Raw genomic sequence first — 20,544 nt, 5'->3', positions numbered from 1 at the left:
TTACTCTAGTAATCTAATGGTCTGAGCATCTAAGGCCGTCAACCCTAGTGTCTATGAGAACCTAGGTTTCAAAATTAATGGATTAATCAATTTTGCAAAACAGTAACCATTGGGTAGAAAGCACTAGAAAGGAAAGAGATTACATGGCTCCTGTGTGCCTTTATAAACTGATTCATTTTTAAATCCCTCAGCAAAACACCTAATAGTCCCCTTCCATTATTGTTCAGACCTTATCTATTCTTGATTTTGAATAATAAAATCACATATTTCGGGTAAACCTTCTCTTGGAAGATAATAATATAACTTGAATATTTAAGAAATAAATAAATGCAATGAATATTTTAAATGTTAACCCAAAAATACATATGAACCAGCAAAGGAAGAAAATACAGTGTAGCAACCATCAATATAATGTACCTTCTAACTAATGACTTCTCATGATGTGATGGTCACTGGTTCAGTGATAACCCCAGATATTACACTGGGTTGGGGGAGGCTTTAGCAGGATCAAATGTAACCCTGACTGTTTTCACATTTTCATTATTTCACACATTTTCATTATTTGACCACAATGAAGACCATCCAAAGTATTACCAAATAAAGTATTTTTATACTCAGAGATAGAGATGAGTAGCTGCCATCTTAGATCATTGGAATGGAACTAAAAAGTGCCAATATATAAAGGAGAATGAACAGAACAAAAAGAAAACACTTACTAGGTGCAACTCAAGTTTCAGCTAGCTAAAGCAAGCAAGAACTTCATGTTTTAGTATTTATTAACATTTGCAAAATTATTCCTAAGTCATATAAACTTGCTTAGGATTTAACTTATTTATTATTGCTTCATGTTAGTAATTATTACATATTATTATTTATCTTATTTGTTCATTTTCATAGAATCATAGGATTTAGAAGGAGCTATGGTAGATATTACTAGTTATCATCCAATGACTACTCTCTCCTACCTTCTAGAACAGGTGTCAGAAAACTTTTTCATAAAGGGATAGATAATACATATTCTCTAGTTTGTAGGCTAGGCAGTATCTGTTAAACCTATTAGCCACTGCTGTTGCAAAGCAAAGGTTGTTACCGACATGTGTGAACAAGTGGGCATGACTGTGTTCTAATAAAGTTTTATTTACAAAAACAGGCAGCAAGCCGAATTTAGTTCAAACTCTTATTCTAGAGTAATAGCTTGATTTAGGCTGTCTGCTACACAGACTGCATTCCCCAGCCTCCTTGCAATTAGATGTAGCCTTGTGATAAGTTCTGACCAAAGTAATATGAACAAAGGTAGTCAGTCCATCCATGCCCCTTCCCCACTCCCTTCCATTCTGCTGCTTGGAAACCAAATATAGTAGCTGGACCTCCACTTTGGACCACAAGGATAAGAATCCACTATTGGAAGCAATTTGGAGACAGTTCCTACACCATACCTGAGCTGCCTGTGTCCAGAATTTTATGTAACAAAGAAATAAACACCTTCAGTTTCTTTAGTTTAAGTCTTTCTTAGTTTAAGTCTCTGATATTCTCAAAAAAACAAACAAACCAAAAAAAAAAAACCAAAACCACCAAAGTTCTAAATTAACACAGGAGCTCACAGATCATCTCTTCAACTGACAAAATAAAAGTGAGGCTGAGAAGATGAATGACTTAAATCAAGTCAGTGGCTTCTTAATGCCAGAGTGAGGCCTACACTGGAAAGGGTTCCTAATCTAAATCCATTTTATTTTCTACATTTATGAGACCAGCACTCCCACAGACACACATTGAAATTATAAATGTTAATTTCTTTGTGTGATTTTTTTCCCCAATCACTTAAGCCACTGTTTTTCCTAGGAATAGGTGCTTGGTTTTATTACTAAAAGGAATAAAGGAAAAATAATTTTATTTACAGGAACTTGAGTAATAGTTTCAAATTTTATTTATTTCAAGAAGGAAAGTGTTTCAGACTAATTCACCACCTAACACTCAAAATTTCTTTCAAAGTGTCTTATACATTATTGTCTTCAATCTTAAAGTAAAAACCAAAAAAAATGAATGTTATGATAAAAAGATTAAGTGTGGCAGGGTGCAGTGCAACACACCTGTGATCTCATCAAATCAGGAGGCTGAGACAGGAGGATCGCAAGTTCAAGGGCAGTCTTAGAGCAACTTAAGGAGGACCTTAGCAACATAGTGCAACCCTGTCCTAAATTAAAAATAAATAAATAAAAGAAAGCTGGGAATTTAGCTCAGTGGTAAAGTGCCCAGGGTTCAATCCCCAGTACAAGAAAGAAAGAAGAAAAGAAAAAGGTTAAATGTGTTTACATTAGAGTGAGATGACTTCAGCTTTAATCAAAATTAGCAGTAAGTCTGGACTTCAACTTCATGAAGCAAACTTTCATAGCTTTCTCAAAGCACATTCATATCAATTATTAAACTGATCAATACAATAGTCCTGTGAACAGGCATTATCTGCTTAAACAGATAAGGACCTAGACTTTGGGAAAATGAAATGACTATGTAGTAATCCTGATAAATTTGTAGAGTACTTTCAGTCTTAAAATACTTACACTTAATCTTATGTAAACTTATGCCAAGAGATTAATTGCTATTTATCCCCATTTTATGCACAAGGAAACTGGAACAGATGTTCAGTATCAGAGAGAAAACAGAACAAAGACAGAACACAAATCTGATTTTAAGTCAGAGCTCTTTCACATATAAATTAAGAAATCTGTTACCTGAATTCCAAATGTATTGCTCCTTTTAAATCTGGTGGCATAGGCCTGTAATCCCAGCAGTTTGGGAGGCTGAGGCAGGAGAATTTCAAGTTCAAAGCCAGCCTCAGCAATTTAGCAAGGACCTAAGTAACTTAGGGAGACCTTGTATCAAAAATAAACAAAAAAGGTCTGGTGATGTATGTAACTCAGTGATAGAGTGCCCTATGGGCTCAGTCCCTGGTACCAAAAATAAAATAAAAACTGAAACCTAGTCTCTCAACTCCTACTTGTTTGTCCAATAGTGGCATGTTTCCTAAAACAAACTCAAACCTTCAAGACAAAAAAAAGTGCTAACATTTGTTAACATATGTATGGTGTGTGTGTGTGTGTGTGTGTGTGTGTGTGTGTGTGTGAATATATGTTTATGTAGACATGTGTTATGTGTGAATGGGGGGCATATATTAACAAATTCAGCAGATTTTGAATAGATTAGGCCATTAGTGATGAGTTTTTAACCATAATTTAGCCATAATATTTGAGACTATATTAAATACATACTCTTAGAAAATTATTGACATTTGAAATTCAATCATGCCAATACAAGAAACAAGAAAATAAACTCATGGGAAAAATTCTACCCATTATTTTAGCCACACACAAACAGTATAACACAAGACCAGAGCTCTGATTTTCAGCTCTCTTGGTGTTTGTAAAGGTATATTTGTTTTATGTTACATTAAAATTATTTTTTGTTCTACCTCCAAGGCAATCTTCATTAATAAATTTGTTGTTGTTCATAATAAATATTTGAAAACAAATTAAACATTTGCAAGTACTTCTGATAATCAACAGTTTATTCACTTATTCCTTATATCTCTCAAAAAAGAAAAAGGTAAGAAGAGGGTGATATTTTTAAAAATATGAACTATTAAGGAAATCACATAAACTTTTTGATTCACCCAAATTTATACTTTTTCATTTGTTTACAGTTTCAATATGTTTTTTAGAAACAGCAGTATATACCAAGTGACTAAAAAGATACCACAACATGTATTTGCTTAATTTTTACATTTAATTTGTAAGTTTCTGGATTAACTTTCTGTTGCTGTGAGAAAATCAACTTATAAAAGGAGGAAAGGTTTATTTTGGCTTACAGTTTTCAAAGGCTTCAATCCATGATCCTTGGCCCTGTTGCTTTGGACCTGCGGTGAGAATATGTGGTAGAGGAGGGCTGGTCACTTCATGGCAGCCAGGAAGGAAAAGAGAGAGACAGGAAGGGACCGGGGTCTCAATATTCCCCTCAAGGGAATCCCTAATGACTAACTTCCTTCTATTAGGCCCCACTCTTGAAGGTTCCACCACCTCCCAATAGCACCACAGGCTGGTGACTAAGCCTTCAACAAATGGGCCTTTGAGGGACATTCGGGATCCAAGCTATAGTATGAGCTGTTTAATATTCTGAATCCCTCAAAGAGTTTGATACTTATATAGTATATAATTTAAATAAACTTAAGAAAGAAGTTACTAAATAATATAAATCTATATAAAACAAATATACACAAATTGTCCCATAAGAGAAATATTTACCTATAATGTTTCTAAAGGTCTACTTTAACCAAAACATCAATATAAATTATATTCTTCTTTTTTGCAAATAGAGATATGAAAAAACTTTCAATACAATGGCTTGAAAAAATTAACTATTAGCTAGGTTTAGTGGCACACACCTGTAATTCCAACAACTTGGGAGGCCGAGGCAGGAGGATCGAAAGTTCAAGATTAGTCTAAGAAATTTAGTGAGACCTTAAGCAACTTAGTAAGACCCTGTCTTAAAATTTAAAAAAATAAAAATAAATTAAAGGACTGGGGATGTGGTTCAGTGGTTAAGCACCTCTGAGTTCAATTCCCAGTACAAAAAAAAAAAAAACTCTTAGCCTAAAATCTAATAATCAGTCTAACATTAACAGACCCAAATAATTCCATCTTCTACCTCTGGCCAATATAAAAAAAAATGCCTCAACAGTAAGTTGAGTTTGACAACAAAGAAGAATTTTCTGCTATCCATCATGAGATGGCCCAAGTTACAAAAAGACATTACTTCAGCTCCTAATAATGTCCAAGCACATGTTTCATTATTTAGATGAAAAGAGTAAGGTATTTCCTGCTTGTGTGGTGAGAACCATATCCTGCTATACTTAGAGCCAAGATATTCATTAACTCTGGATGTGATTTTTACGAGTTAACAGAAAGCACTTCTGAGGAAATGAGAGACAGTGGAATGAGCTGAGGGTGAGGACAGTTTGTCTCCAGCCCTAGTATGCCTGTACTTGTGAGTCCATGAATACTCGAGTTAGCACCTCTTCCTTTACTTGCTTATCCATAAAACTGGCAAGTTATACACCACCCACTTTCTCCTCCTATCACCTCTTTCTATAAATAATCTTGGTTCTCCTGTCTTTTCATGAGAGACTGATAATTTGATGAATAGAGAGACAAGCCAGGGTCCCTTAAACTTTTAAAACTTCAACAGCTCTCTAAAATAGATATAATTATACCATTTCACAGCTATGAAAACCAAGGCCAGAGAAATTGGTTAAGCCACCCAAGGTCATGCAGCTAATAAATGGCAGAAGAGATCTTGGACCCAGATCTTCCGCCTCAAAAATTCATAATTCTTCTCTTATAGTAGGTTGGCTCACTGCAAAGAAATCTCCTCACTTGAACACAGCATGGGCCTTTCCAAAACATGACCATGCCCAGTAAGAAGTTTCTGGGTTCTCAAAAGTAATAATTTAACTATCAAGCTACTTTACTTCTTGATTGTCTATCCCACCCTATAAATACAAAAAGCCCAGAAATTCAACCTCGTTTCTGTCTAATGTGTCAAGGGAGAAAAAGAAAACACACACACACACACTCACACACACACACACATATATTTTCCCAGCTCTGTGTGTGTGTGTGTGTGTGTGTAATAAAACACTGCATATATCCAGAGTAAAGTGGCAAGACATTGATTAACTTGAATTAACTCGAATGCCTAGAAAAAGAGTTGGCTCACAAAGATCAGGGGATTTTGAGGATTTGTGGGGAGAGTGGGATGTCTGCTAGTTGGCATTTGATGAAGGGTCAACTAAGTCAATCTGACACTCTAGAGTTGTGAAAAAATGCTTTCATTCCTTCCTAAATCACATCTACTGGGCAGGTCCTAGATGCTGATTTAATCAAAGACATGATGCACTTAATGGCAGGATTGTTCCTACATCTGCTCTTGAGACTTCTCTCTTTCCCTTGGGTTTTTAGTCCTTCTGAAAAGCTCTCTAATCTTCTCAACCCAACTTTTATTCATAAGTGAATCCTGTCCTATGAACAAAATATAATATTTTTGAGGGCTGAGGCTCTTGAGGGCCTCCGAGCCATTCTGAACAGCAATGGTCAACATGGGGCTGTGGATGTGGAGGCAGAAATCTGGAGAACATGGGGCTGATATTCTCTAAACCCAGAATATCCCTCATAAATAGGTAACGTGGGTGTGGGGTGGGTGGGGAGGTAGAGAGAATATGCACATGTGCATGGAAAACATGCATGAGAAATAAATCCCAGACATAAAGACTGTGAGATTAATCACTCAAGATAAGCAAAATGAAGCATTTCACTTCACCATGCTCAAATACATGAAGGGAAAACACTTACATTTTCTTTTTGCCCACTAAGAGTTGTGAAAAGTAGTCATATCTGAAGTGGAGAAATAAATGGAGAGTAAAAAACTCAGACAAAGATTTAACCTTAGCTTCATACTGATTCAGGTGAAGTCAGTTGCATGTATAACATACCACACTTTTAAGAAAATTGTAATCTTATCATGTATATTATGTTTCTGAGCCTCTGTCTGTTGAGATGGGATAACCCTTCAGCTCTTCACTTTAGTATCTTGTCTCTTACCTTCTCTTCTATTTTCCACCTCCTAATAGTCTCACCTTTCCCTCTTCTTGCTCTTAAAATCCATTCCCTCCAGACAATCTTGCCTGTGAATGTTTTCCACAAGCCTTGCATCCTGGTTACTCTTCTGCCTTAGATTTCTTTTCCTGAGCATATCTCAAGATGTGGATATGACAGATGTTTCTAACAGCTACTTCTCAGGCACTGTGCTAAGTCTACATCATACTATCTCATTTGATCTCAGAACCTTTGATATTCATGCATGTTTATGGACATGTGCAGGGTAACAGGCAACCTACAGTAGTAAGGTCCTTGAGGATCACTCTGTGTTCTCATATTGCACAGTGCCCAGCTCTTGGCAGTGTTTTATAAATATTTGTGCATGGATGGAGAGTAGGGTAAAGGATGGGTAGAAGGGGATGGTTCATGAATGGATGGATGGATGGATGGATGGATGGATGGATGGATGGATAGATGGATAAAGAGGCAGAGCACAGATTTCAACAAGATCTGTTTGCCTCTCAACAATGACCTTTCTTAGCTACTATGCTATATGTCTTATCTAATACTTTAAAAATTAGAGGAGAATTAGCACAATAAGAACTCTAAAACATAAAAGTCTCTGAGGACCAGATTAATCTGTATACTATGGACTCATATTATAGTATTATTATCTGTACAATATGGACTCATATTATGGATTTTTAGGTCTAGAGCTTACAAAAACTGCTCTATGTACCTCACTTTCATCAGCTCTGTACTGGAGAGAGTAGTGCCTCCACTGTAGTATTGCTGAAGGAATAAAATAGTGTCTAGAAAGCACCTAACACCTTGCCTGGCTCAGAGTGGAAACCTTATACACTTTTTGCCAGCATGGCACAGGCTCATATTGAAGAAAAGATTCCAATTGGCTGTAGATTCCCAAAAGCTATGTAGATTTTTAAAAGTGATTTTTAAAAAGGTTCACTCTTTTAATATTTATAACAATCTGAGGGTCAATGCTAAAGCTTGGGCAAGAGTAGGGTGAAGGATAGGGTGAGTGGCAAATATATGTCAAATATATTGATGACCTCTCAGTCCCCTTACCCTCTCAACCAGGGTGCTATGGTTTGGATATGATCTGAATGTGTTCCTCAAGCATCCAGGTGTTGGAGGCTTGATCAGTAGAGTACCAGTGGGAGGTCATTGGGGGCAAGTTCTCAAAAGGGATTAAGTATTTCTCTTGGGACACTAAGCTAGTTCTTACAAAAGGATTATTATTTTTAAAATAAATAAATACAAGAAAAGCAAACATAGCCCTCCACCCTATCCCCACACACACCCCCAACCCCACACCCCTGCTTCCTGGCTAGAGATATGATCTTTCCTCTGCATGCACTCCACCATCAGTCATCAACCACTGAGCCAAAGCCTGCACCATGCCATGTGAACTTTAATTTTCCAAAACTGTGAGATAAATAAACCTTTCTTATAAAGTTATCCCACTCAAGTGCTTCATTATGGTGATGAAAAACTGACTATTATATGAGTTAAAAGCAAATTGAAAGCTGCTCGATTAAACAAAGTAGTTAAAAAGAAACAAGCATGTTAGACAAGAGAGTTATTTTTATGAAATTACTTATACACATCACTATATGTGCCATTATAACAAAAAAAATGGAAACAATCAAATGTCCCCCAATAGGGACTGAATTACATGATCCTTCCCTATAATTGAATGTTTTATGGCTACAAAAAGAAATGAGCAACATCTCTGTTCTGCTGTAATGCAGAGCAGAGTGTATGGTTTGTCACCCTTAGGATATGAAAGGGGGAAATACTAATATGAAATACTGATGTGTATTACATACAATGCATACATAAAAAACACACTTATTATATGTTCAAAAACAAAAGAAGGAGGATAAAGTAATAAAATAGATAGCTTCCTACAGAGGGAAGGAGACAAGGGGAGGAAGTCAAGATGGAAACCAATTACTGCTTAATGGTTTTGATTTTCATATCCTCTTAATGTTTCATATAATTTACAATACAACTTTAACTTACAATATAAAAATAGCTGCGCACAGTGGTGCATGTCTGTAATCCCAGAGGCTCGGGGGGCTGAGGCAAGAGGATCGCGAGTTCAAAGCCATTTGCAACAGCAAAGCACTAAGCAACTGAGTGAGACCCTGTCTCTAAATAAAATACAAAATAGGGCTGAGGATGTGGTTGAGTGTCCCTAATTCAATCCCAAGTACCCTCTCCCAATCCCTAAAAACTGAAAACAAATTAAAACAAGTAACTTTACAATTTATCAGACATAACCAAAAGAGGAGAATTATTTGAAATAGCATGAGGACAGAGTATTTTGCATATTCACAGTAAGATATAGGCTTCAAGATAAAAAGAAGTTTAAATCTGCATTTAGTATTTCATTGTTAGTAATAATACTGAGAATTGGCTTGAAACTATTACACACACACACACACACGGATAAAGTAATTATCTTAAAGTCATTAGGAAAAATTATTTTCAGTGTTAGAGGAAAGAGATTATAATATACTCAAGGAGTTCGGTAGCAACATAAAATTTTTAAAGTTGAAGTACAAATATTAGTGTAAACTCACTTTTTCTCTTTTGTTAAAAAAAAAATAGCCCAGAAAAAAAGACACCTTGGAACAATGAGCACTGCTAGTGTCCTAATGGTGGTCTCCGAATACCATTTTCCTTTCAAAGGAACCAGGATCCTTGTGGACATATGGCTGATCCAGGTGGAGGGTAGGAAATGTGTATAAACAGCAAGGCATCTATTGTCATGTCAGAAACCTCAAAGATTGCTTAGGTAGTGTTAAATGAACTAATTCAAAGGGGATCCCAGGGACCAAAGATGGGACATTTGGAGCATCAAAAGGAATAATGGCTGTAATGGATTAAAGCCCATAAAACTTATTAAAAGAAAAACATGAGTTTTCATAATAACATATTTTTTAAAATATACTGGCCACTATAAAGATTTGCTAGACTATAATTTTTTACTCTGAAAATTGATAAATAAAAAGAGAGAATTTTAAAAAATATTGCTCTTCTTGAAAACTGGCCAAATAAGAAATTGGGCATCGATTCTTGGTGAATTGATTTAGAGCAATTCAAAGAGATGGAGAGAAAGATTTGCAATTCACTTTGAACAGGAACACGGCTCCACAATACTTTTTTACTGTCCCCTGCCCCAGAACATTTCTGCTACTTTACTCTTATGATTAAGACTAAAATAGTTCCCTCTTAAAATTTCATTTGCATGTATTATTACTCTTAGCAGGTGGAGTTTTTAAAAATGACTTCAAGTTGCCACTCTAAATTAGGTTCAACGCAGTTTATTTTAAACGAGACAACATAATGAGACATTTAAATAGAGATTTAAGTGTAACACAGATGTCAAAACAGACAAGGGAGAAAAGGTAACTTTTACTGAGCATTTACTATAGACCAAATGCTTTAAGATACAATTATCTCTTTTATTTATTTGTTTGTTTGTTTGTTTGTTTGTAGTAGTCCTGGGAAATAAGCATTCATTTTACAAATGAGAAACTGAGACTTAGTGTGGTTAACATCCAGTTAAGTGACAGGCCTGGGATTCAAAGAGGAGTTTGTGGACCATATTGGGCCACACCCAGCAAAGGAAAACAAACAATGTCAATAATGATCCCAGCCTATAAGTGCCAAAGTGATGAAGTGGTTAATAACACCCCCCTGTAAGAAAGTAATATAATTCTACAGGGAATGTGAGAAAAATGTTTATTTGGTACATGTAGCCTTGAAAAAATTATTGAATCTATGATTTTAGAGCAAGAAGAAATTATGGAATTCATTCATTATTGTTTTCTTAGATTAGAAAACAGACCTAGAGAGAAAAACTAAAAAGCCTGAAGTTCCAAAGTGGATTAGTGTCATGAAGGCAGAGACCTGTGGGCTGCTGCAGCCCCAGGAGTTGCTGTGGCTGTGACTCCAGCAGGCCTGGAATTATCCTGAGCTGTCCTGCTGATTAAGACAATGTATCTGAAGGACACTGTTGAGTTGATTCATAATGTTTGTTACAGTTTGGATCTTGACTGTCCCCCATCAGCCCAGTGTTGAAGGTCTGGTCCCCTGCTGTGGTGCTATTGGAAGTGGACAGGACCTCTGAGAGGTGGGTTCTGGTGGAAAGAAGTTAGGTCATGGAGAGTATGACTTTGCACTGGAGTAAGAGTCCCTGGCCCTTTTCTGTCTCTCTCTCTGTGCATCCTGACAACCATAAGGTGCACAGACCCCCTCTACCCACATATTCTTGCTATAATGTACTATCTGGCCACAGTCCCTAAAGGCATGGCATCAACTAACCATGGACTGAAACTCTGAAACCATGAGCCAAAATAATCCTTTTCTCCTTATAAGTCAATCATCTCAAGGTATTTTGTCACAAGAAATAGAAAGTCGACTAACACAGTGTTGCTCTCTAACCACGGGTCAGACAGTGTTTGGATGATTGGTACCAGCTGGTTGATACTGGTTATTAATAGAAATGAGCATGATGCTTTGTTCCTGAGCTCACTAAGTCCCCTGAAGAATTCTACTATTGAGGCTCATTGCATAGCAAGAACCAAAGTGACCAGAAAAACACAGAAAATATTTTAAAATATAAAAAGAATTTTTAAAACATGAAAGACTCCATCCAAGACACCATTTTGGACTTGGTGAGTCCAGGGTGCTCCATGCTTATGGTGCCTGATAGAAGACAGAAAGTGGTGCTGTCACTCACACCCTTCAAGCTAAAGGGAGCTGAAGCCTGCCTCTTGGTACGCCATAGCTGTGGCTGCCAAGTGCATTCTCACTTTAATGCCATCACCATATAGTAGTAACCCATCCTTCAATGTCTGCATGTCATTGTGGGTCCTCTGAATCTTCTTTAGTAATTGAACCCTGTTTCACTACCATCTTTCATGTACTGGCTAAGAACCTGCCACATGATGGGCCCTCAAACATTTCTTAAATTAATTGATGAATAACAAAGTAAAGAGAATTTGAGTGTCCTGACACTGTCCACTATAACCTTTATAAAAGTTCTCATTAGCATTGAAGAAAAACAAATGTAATTCAGTGTGATAAATATCTCTCTGCCCAAAAAACAAAGAGCCTATAATTGTCACTTCTACTTCCTAACAGCCTCTATTCCCATCAAGACTGATTAAAGTTATGTAAGTGAGAAGATTATAGCAGCTGCTACAGAATGTGGGTTTGCAAGGACTGTCCCTTTTTGTTGCAGAGCACACTGGATTTCAGTGTGGTACTAGCAAAGGTGTCAGAGTCAAAGGTCATCACCTGACCTTGGAAATGGCTAGTGATGCTAAAGCACATCCATAACTACAAGGAAATCTTAAGTTCAATGTTAAAAAAGAAAATTTAGGGGTAGAGATATAGCTCAATAGTACAGCACTTGCCTAGCATACGTGACCCCTTGGGTTCAATCTCCAGCAGTGAAAAAAAACTGCATACATTTATAAAAATTAATACAAAATCAATTTTTTTTAAAACTACCCTTATAAAATGGAAGGACTAGTATAGAAAAGATGTTGATGCACTCAAAAGAATGAAAGCACATTCACAGATCTCTTGCATCTAAAGATAGATGGATTCCCAAAATCTGCAATTTGAGCTGCACAGACCCGGCTCGAATCTCATGGACAAAACCAGAAATCAGTAGCTGAAGACAGATGGCAAATATTTGGTTATTTAGGCAATAATAAAAAGTACAGTCATTTCTAAAAATAAGCACCCCAACCTAATCACTGTAGCACAGAAATAATTATCTTGATTATTCTATTATGGAAAAGCAAAACAGAATTTTCTAAGGCTACATTAAGACACTCTAATATCTAACTCTGATTCTACACTCCAAACTAGAGGATCCCAAGCAAAGGTATGCTGAAAAATCACAGGCTCTGAAAACTAATGTTGTTGACCGTGACTCAGAAGCAGAAGCAGCTGCAGAATTAGGTGGAAGGACAATATTAAAATCATCAGAATATTGTTTCTTGGAAATAATGAAAAAAATGAATGAAATGATAATACAACTGTTATAATACTCCAAGTAAAATCATGAATTGATATTTAAAGACTCCAAGGAGTACAGAATTTTAACATTTATGGCTCTACCACTTACTATTTTGCCTTGAAGAAAGTAACTCAAACCTTTCTGGACCTTGGTTCCCCATCTTGAAATGGGCATAATTAATAATATTTACTGCATAGGCATTGAGTATATGGATTAAATGATGTTATCCATATAAAAATGCTTAGTGTCTTAGTAAATAATAAGCATAAGCAGTTATTTTATTATCACCACTATTATTACAGAAGTTTCATTCTCAGACCTATTAAAGCTTCATGACTTTAAAAGTAAGGTATCATAAACATAAATAATGAATAATAATTTTTCTCTCCTATAATTTATTATTGTCATTTATATTGTCATATATATATATTTTCCCATTTATATTGCTGAATCTAGTTGAGGTTAGGTAAGCTTTAGAGCCAATTAGTATCCATGACTTTATTTGTTCCTTACATCAACATTGACAGGGGAGAGCTTATCCCCATTGGACTGAGTGTATGGAGTAAGTAATGTGTCCAAAGCCACGAAGCTAGTAACCGGTAGCAACAGGATTCAGGGCCACACTGTCCAATCCCTACTTGAAGACTTTTCCCATCATTACAGTATTTTCCAAAATATCAACTTCATAATATTTAATTCCAAGCAATAAATGTGACCCTAAGTAGATCAGCAGGAAGACCATGAATGGGAAGTCTACTGTGACACAGATCCACTGTCATGTAGACACAGACGCAGGAAGATGGTCATGGGCTTGACTGTGTTTGCAGTGATGACCTCATCAAACATTAGTATCATCATTTCCCACTAGGGCAAAGGTGTCCCCCAAAGGGATTTCAGTGTGTGTGGTCAAGTGACATGGAAGGTCCCTGAGCAGATTTCCCACCCCCAAAATATCAGAAAGCATCTCCTACCCCACACCATCCATTTGCCTTCCTAGTCCCCTGTATTTATGACCTAAGGGATGAACTGCTCATCTTTCTCTCTCTGGCTAGAGCAAGTCTTATTTTATCCTCCTCTGTTGCTTTGACTTGGCCTAAGCTGGTCCTCCACAGGTAAGAAATGCCTCTCCTCCCAACACCAAATGGGAAAATTTGACTTTTTTTTTAAATCCTGATTAAAAGGCATTTGCTCCATGAAAAATGCCAAGCACCCACCCCACCATCCAAAATCATCTCTGCAACCCAAATCTTCTATTTGTTTATTTAATCAGCTTTCCCTGGCACATTTCTCAAACTTTCTCTCTCCTCTCAGTTATATCAGCAGCTCAATGCCCTGATTCAAGACTTTGCAGTTACTCAGCCATACACAAGGTCTAGGGATGGCGCTGGATGACCAAACGAATGACAATGATCAATGTCCTGTCTTGTGTACATGTCTGGGGCTTCTTCTCTACTGTTCATGAGCAAATCACTATGGAGGATTGAGGTATTTATCCAGATAATTTTTAAAAATGAAATGAGAGGCTCAGGATGTGGCTCAGTGATGGAACATTATCTAGCATGGCTAGGCCCTGGGTTCAAACCCCAGTGCTACAAGAAATATGAAAAGTGGCTTGAACTCAAAAACCTTGTCGGATAAGAAATTAAAACTATTGTCAAGTCTTTTCAGATAAATTTCTTAATTCTCCATTTCACCCTACATACATAGGAAAGGATTCTGAGAACAAAAGATCACAACTTAAATAAGTCCTTAAAAAAGAAAAAAAAATTTATATTCAGAGAAAAGTAAGAAGGATTCACCTGATAAAAATTCAGAAAGAAATAACAGGAACTTTAAAAAGAACTATCACCCCCATTGGATCTTACTATAACAGGCCACCCGCTACTCTTGATCAATCTGATATCTCTTGACTGTTATTATTTGTTGTCTGTCTGGAAAGGAAGGAGAGAGCGTGTGAGCTGGGATGGAGAAGACTTAAAGAAAGCACAGTAAACTATCCACGTATTTCCCACAGGGGTAAAAGGACCTCTTCCCAAAGGAACAGTAGGCTTATTATTGGGACGCAGTTCTTCTACTCTAAAAGGACTTATGATAAGTCCTGGGGTAATTGATCCCGATTATGAAGATGAAATAAAAATTATAGCCAGTTCTCCAAAGGGTATATCAGTAATTTCACCAGGAGATAGAATAGCACAGTTATTAATAATACCCAGCCTACATGATAAATTTTCCAGTCATACTGTAGAAAGAGGTTCCAAGGGATTAGGCTCCACAGGTGTAGATTGGGCTATGCTTTCTTTAAATTTAGATTCTCGCCCCATGCTAAAACTAAATATTCAAGGACATGAATTTAATGGGCTAATGGATACAGGTGCAGACCTTAGCATCATCTCTCATCAAGAATGGCCAAAACATTGGCCATTACAACAAGCTACTCAAACGCTTTGAGGCCTAGGAGTGGCAACTAATCCCCGTACGGGCCACCAAATGCCACAGTCTGGCTGGGCACAATTCAGGAGCCACTTGTCAAAAGAAATGAACTTTATTTTTAGAACACACACACCACACCACACAGCTCCTCAGGAAAAACCTTCAGAGCCCAACTGCCACCACCGGCTTCCCACAAGCCTCTCCACCTCCCCCACTCCTCCTGCTCTTGAGGCTGATTGGCTGGGTCGCATGGGCGGAGCCAAAAAAAGTCCCCCAGTGAGCAGCTCCATGGTCTGAAAGAGTGGGGAAACAGCCCAATGAGCATCACCGCAGAGGAGCCAATCAGTTGGCAGCTAGAAGTTTGCTGGGGCCGCTGTGAGCCAATCATCAGCTGGCAGCTGGAAGTTTGCTGGCAGCTGGAAGTTTGCTGGGGCCCCTTCGGCTGTGGCTCTCAACAGTTTCACAAATTGCATTGGCAAGAATGAAGGAAGGAAAGAAGAGAGGGAGGAACAGAGGGATGAAAAAAACTGCTGACTACAAAACGAGAATGGAATTGTCACTTTGTGATATTGCTCCTGTCATCCTGAAGTTGTATCAGGGTATGACTAGTTAGCCTCATTCAATCCTGCTCGCTCCTGACCAGGTGGACCACATTTGTTGATTGCTGCCTTGAACATACCACCACTGGGAACTCTATGGCCAAACACCCCAGGTCCAGCTGAACACTATTCCATTCTTCTACAATGAACTATCTTTCTAGCCTTTGTCTCTGCCAGTAATTAAAACATGGCTTTGGACAACGTACACCCAAGAGGCTTCAATTCCTGTCTGGCTCAGCATAGGACCCATGCCCCAGTAGCCCTGGAGGTCAAAATAGCACCTTAGGAGGGAAGTGGGATGATCTAGACAGCTCTGCTCCTTAGTGTGGTTGGAACAGGGCATGAAGGATGGCTTCCCCATGTGCGTCCTGAGAAAGACTGATCATAAGAAAGATGCCTATGAATAAAGTCTCAGGGTCAAATAAATCTGGAAAGAGTCTAGTCTGAATCTTCCTCTGAGAGCTTCACAATGCCAACAGGCATAATAAGGGGGACAAAAAGACTTGCAGCAAAGAACTCTGGAATATGTCATTTATCCCAGCATATCCCAAATTTATTTTACTCCAAAACTTCTTTCCAGTAACATCTTTTAACATTGAAATTTAATTTGGGAAATGCTTGAAACTACACTTAACAGCTAGTGGCTTAGAGTCTAAGTTATAAGGCTTTGAGTGCAGAATCTGACCAAGAATTCTGGCAAAATGTTGTTGTTCAGCTGAAGAGTTAAACTAGAAACAGGGGGTTTCAACTTTCTGACAACAAAACTGTAAAATCATCTGGAAATTTTACTTTATTATTATAGGAGAACTATATTTTTGAAACAAGATAGAGAAAATGAGAACGAGATACATACTTTGTGATATTGCTTCATATTTACAACAGTAAATATGCTTCACACTTGCAATGGTCCATAGCAGTATATTCTATTTAAAATGATTTTCTATCAGAGACCTACAACCCAATTTTATGTCTTTATGTGGGAAAAATGAAGCAGAGAGCAAAGCAATTACCCAAATATTCCAAATCAACTTCTCTTTCTACAATGATAAAATTGTGCCTGTTCATTTTCAAATAATTTAAGCTTACTATGCTTGGGAGCCCAAGTTATCTGGAAAGTTATCATTATTTCATACTGTTTAAATATAATTTATTAATATATTGAGCCTTTAGGAAGATACAGTCATGGACTATCTTTAATATGACTAAGGAAATATCTAGAATATTATATAACATAGTACAATGAAAATTCCCCAATACCTGAGAATTAATGTTCCCATATTTGTAGTTCTAATATATACTAGGAAAGAAGATTTGAATACTCAGTATCATGAGTACCTGTATCAGAGATTCCTAAAAACTCAATCCACCCAAATATAAATCATATAACATAAAATTTATAAATTTACTGTTTAACTTCAAGTATCTCCAGTAATTCAATTAAAGTCTGTCCACATTTGTGAAGGGAAAATCCCAATCGCATGGAACTAATCTGTATTTCAGATTACCAATTTTTTTAACTTAACACTTACCAATTTTTTCAAAATAGTTTTTAAGACCCAGGCCAACCCATAAAAAGATCTATTCAAATTGAAATTTAGGTGCTGTTGCCTGTTTCATTTTTTAAAATTGAGGACCGTAAAAACATAAATACGTTACATTCTCCCTTCTCCAGAATACAGCTGGTAAATATGTCACACGGTAATACAATAGGAATCACAGAAAACACATTCCAAAGGATTTCCTCTGGCTAAAATCTTGGAGGACAGGAAGCTGATAATGAACTTGTTAGATTGAACTTTTCTCTTCACTCATCCCATTTCAGTCTAGTGGTCAAAATGACCATGTTTTCAAGTTGCCCTCGCGGCAGTGCCTTACCAGTGTAGATGCTGGCATTGGAAGCTGGGATACCAAACTGTGACTCGATGAACTTGGGAATGAAGGTAATGAAAGCAGTTACAATGGCACTCTCAGCTGTGTATGACAAACTCACAAAAAGGAATGTCATGTTGCTTAAGATCCTGACAGCTGCTCTTGGTAGGTCTATAAAATGACAAAAATGACAAATGAATATTATAAACAATGGATGGAAAACAAAATAAAACTGAATTGTTTTTGAAATGAACTGCAAGTAGCCGTTCAGCAATATTTGCCACAAGAGAATAAAAACAGAAAGATCTGATGACGATTAGAAAACAACCCCTTGGTTCAATAGAGCTGGTTTTGGTTTGATGTTTTAATTATCAACCAGAATAAGGAAATAACACACCTACAACCATATTCATACACAAATATCCTTACAAGCAACACCCAACCTGTGACTCCTATTTCAAAATCTGTTTAAATTATTTGTATTCTTTATTGATTGAAGACAGTTATTTTCCATGAAGACCTCTGAGTCCATTTAATGTGGGAATTACCTGCAGATCAGTCCTAAATTAGGGTTGCCAGTTCCCCCAACATCATGCCCCTTACAACATGCATTTCTAAGTCGCCATATTGTTGACCTCACATTGAAGATGCCCACAGCTGAGGAACAGGAAGGTGATGTCAGGCACCTGGTTCTCCAGCCTCACTTAGGAAATAATCATAGCTAAAGAAGCTCAAAAGGATAAGGCCATCAGATCAGACATTTTCAGGTACTTTGCACTGGAAAACAAAGAACCATGATCTCCCCAAGGGGAAGGAGAGCCCAGAGATGGTGGCTTGGCATCTACTGGACCACCCCTCACGAAGGAGAAAAAAGCCTCATCCTTAAGTCTAGACATTTATTTCACAGAACTTGCTACAGCTATATAAGCAAGTATTTTCATTGCAGCATTGTTTATAATAGAAAAAAAATAAGGGGGCCAAAGGTGCATCAATGGGAAACGTTTAAATAAATTAGTTACATAATGGAATACTACAGAGTAGTTTAAAAGGACACAGAGCTGCATGTACTAGCACAAAAGAACTCTAAGAAATGTTGTTATTAATGATTAAAGCAAGCTGCAGAAAATGTACATACATATATAGTGTCACAAAAATCAAACAAATCAAACTAATGTACTTATATGTGGTCAAATATATACTTCTCCAATGTGTCAAAATGCATTCTCCTGTCACATACAACCAATTAGAACAAATTTTTTAAAAAATTAAAAATAGTTATATACTTATCAATATATATCTTAAGGGCTTAAGTTGTATGAACAGGATTGAATTGGAAAAGATAAGAATGAAATAAAATTCTGTGTATATATTTTGTATTATTTGTATGTTTGTAATGTGAATTAATGCACATTTAGGTAATTTTTACATTTCTTCATGGAAAAATAAGTTGCACTATTTTTGACAAAGTCATCTCAAAGAATAGTTATCCCCTTATGCTCCAACACAATACAGTGATTTCATTAAAAATGAACAACTTTCATTGAAACTGTAATTCATAGCCTCTTATTCCTCAGAATCTAAAATTAACAAGCCAAGACTATTTGCTATAATTGTTTAAAAATTTAACATTCTACATCTTAATTCAATTTTTAAAAGTTTAGCATTTTGAAAGAACAATGAAGCTGTATACTTTATTTTTTAACATGGACAAACACACCAGAGAATAAAGCCTTTCATATTACTAGCCAATACTTTCTTGCAAACACAAGATTAAAATGTCATATCCAAAATTTTAAAATTAGAAAGTTTAGAAATTAGAAAAAAATAGAAAAATTACCTGTCTACATATAAAGATTAACATTAAGTTTAGTTGATATATTTAAAGCCAATATGTTGAATCAAAAACATCTGGGAGAAATATAAAATAAAAAATTTTAATACAAAAAATATGTATCCCATACATATTTTAAAATATACCAGTTATACTAAACCGGTTTTCCATTTAGACTCACCTGATACAATAAAAATGTAGTTTCAAACATAACTCAATAGAAATAGGTTTTGGTTCTCTTTCATTAAAAAACAAGGTCTGCTTTTTATTTAAGTAGAATTTAGAAAAGTTCAGACTTTCAAAAACTCTACGTTAACAGTGCTGGGGATTGAAGCCAGGGCCTGGTGCATGCTGGTGCTCTACTCAGCTACCGCCCCAGCACAGATTCCTTCTTTCTTCCACCTTCCTCATCCCCTTTATTGAGGCTGAGCTTTCAGCCTGCATGCCCTGCAGGAATGGAGGGCGCAGGTCCAGGGTTGTACCTTCAAGTAGTGGCACTGAGTGTTTTCTTACGTACAGAGAGACAGAGCAAATAATTACAGAGTAATGGGAGTCTGCTTTCCAACTGCTAGAAGGAGTTACAAATACAGAAAAGTAGACAGTTCAATATCAGTTTGGAGCTGGAGATATTGTTATGAAGCAATTAGACAAATAAATAAATGATTAGATAGATAAGATAGACTAGCAGCGATAGATGACAGGATCGATTATATAGATAGGCTAGATAGATACATAGAATAAGTTGATTGACAGGTGATAGATGATAGATATGTGTGCACGTCCCAACTCTGTCTGCTAACAGGTCTTAGAAATAATCACACTCTGATAGCAATGAGCTCATCTTGTACTAATTTCTTGGTTTCTAACAATCATTTTCCACTAACAGGAACCAGAGAAATATCTAACTTCAGAATTGAAGCAAAGAACAAGCAAGCTGAGCTTAGGAAATCTTGAACAAGAAGTAAAGAAGCCAGGCGCAGTGATTCACACCTGTAATCCCAGGGACTCAGGAGGCTGATGCGGAAGGATCACAAGTTCAAAGCCCAGTTTCAGTTACTGAGCAAGGCCCTAAGTGATTTAGCAAGACCTTGTCTCAAAATAAAA

The 20,544-nt window shown here is 36.8% G+C and overlaps 1 protein-coding gene across 1 annotated transcript in view; it reads right to left on the bottom strand.

Moving 5' to 3' along the window:
* Positions 1-20,544, bottom strand: part of Slco5a1 (solute carrier organic anion transporter family member 5A1) — a 141,605-nt gene that overhangs the window by 40,803 nt on the left and 80,258 nt on the right. The window contains exon 4 of the mRNA XM_027947116.2: positions 17,616-17,780. Within this exon, the coding sequence (XP_027802917.1) occupies positions 17,616-17,780 (165 nt within the window). The remainder of the gene's footprint in view (positions 1-17,615; positions 17,781-20,544) is intronic.

Source organism: Marmota flaviventris, chromosome 15, assembly GCF_047511675.1.
Source record: "Marmota flaviventris isolate mMarFla1 chromosome 15, mMarFla1.hap1, whole genome shotgun sequence".
NCBI classification, from domain to species: domain Eukaryota; kingdom Metazoa; phylum Chordata; class Mammalia; order Rodentia; family Sciuridae; genus Marmota; species Marmota flaviventris.
This window is presented reverse-complemented; position numbering and strand designations above follow the sequence as displayed.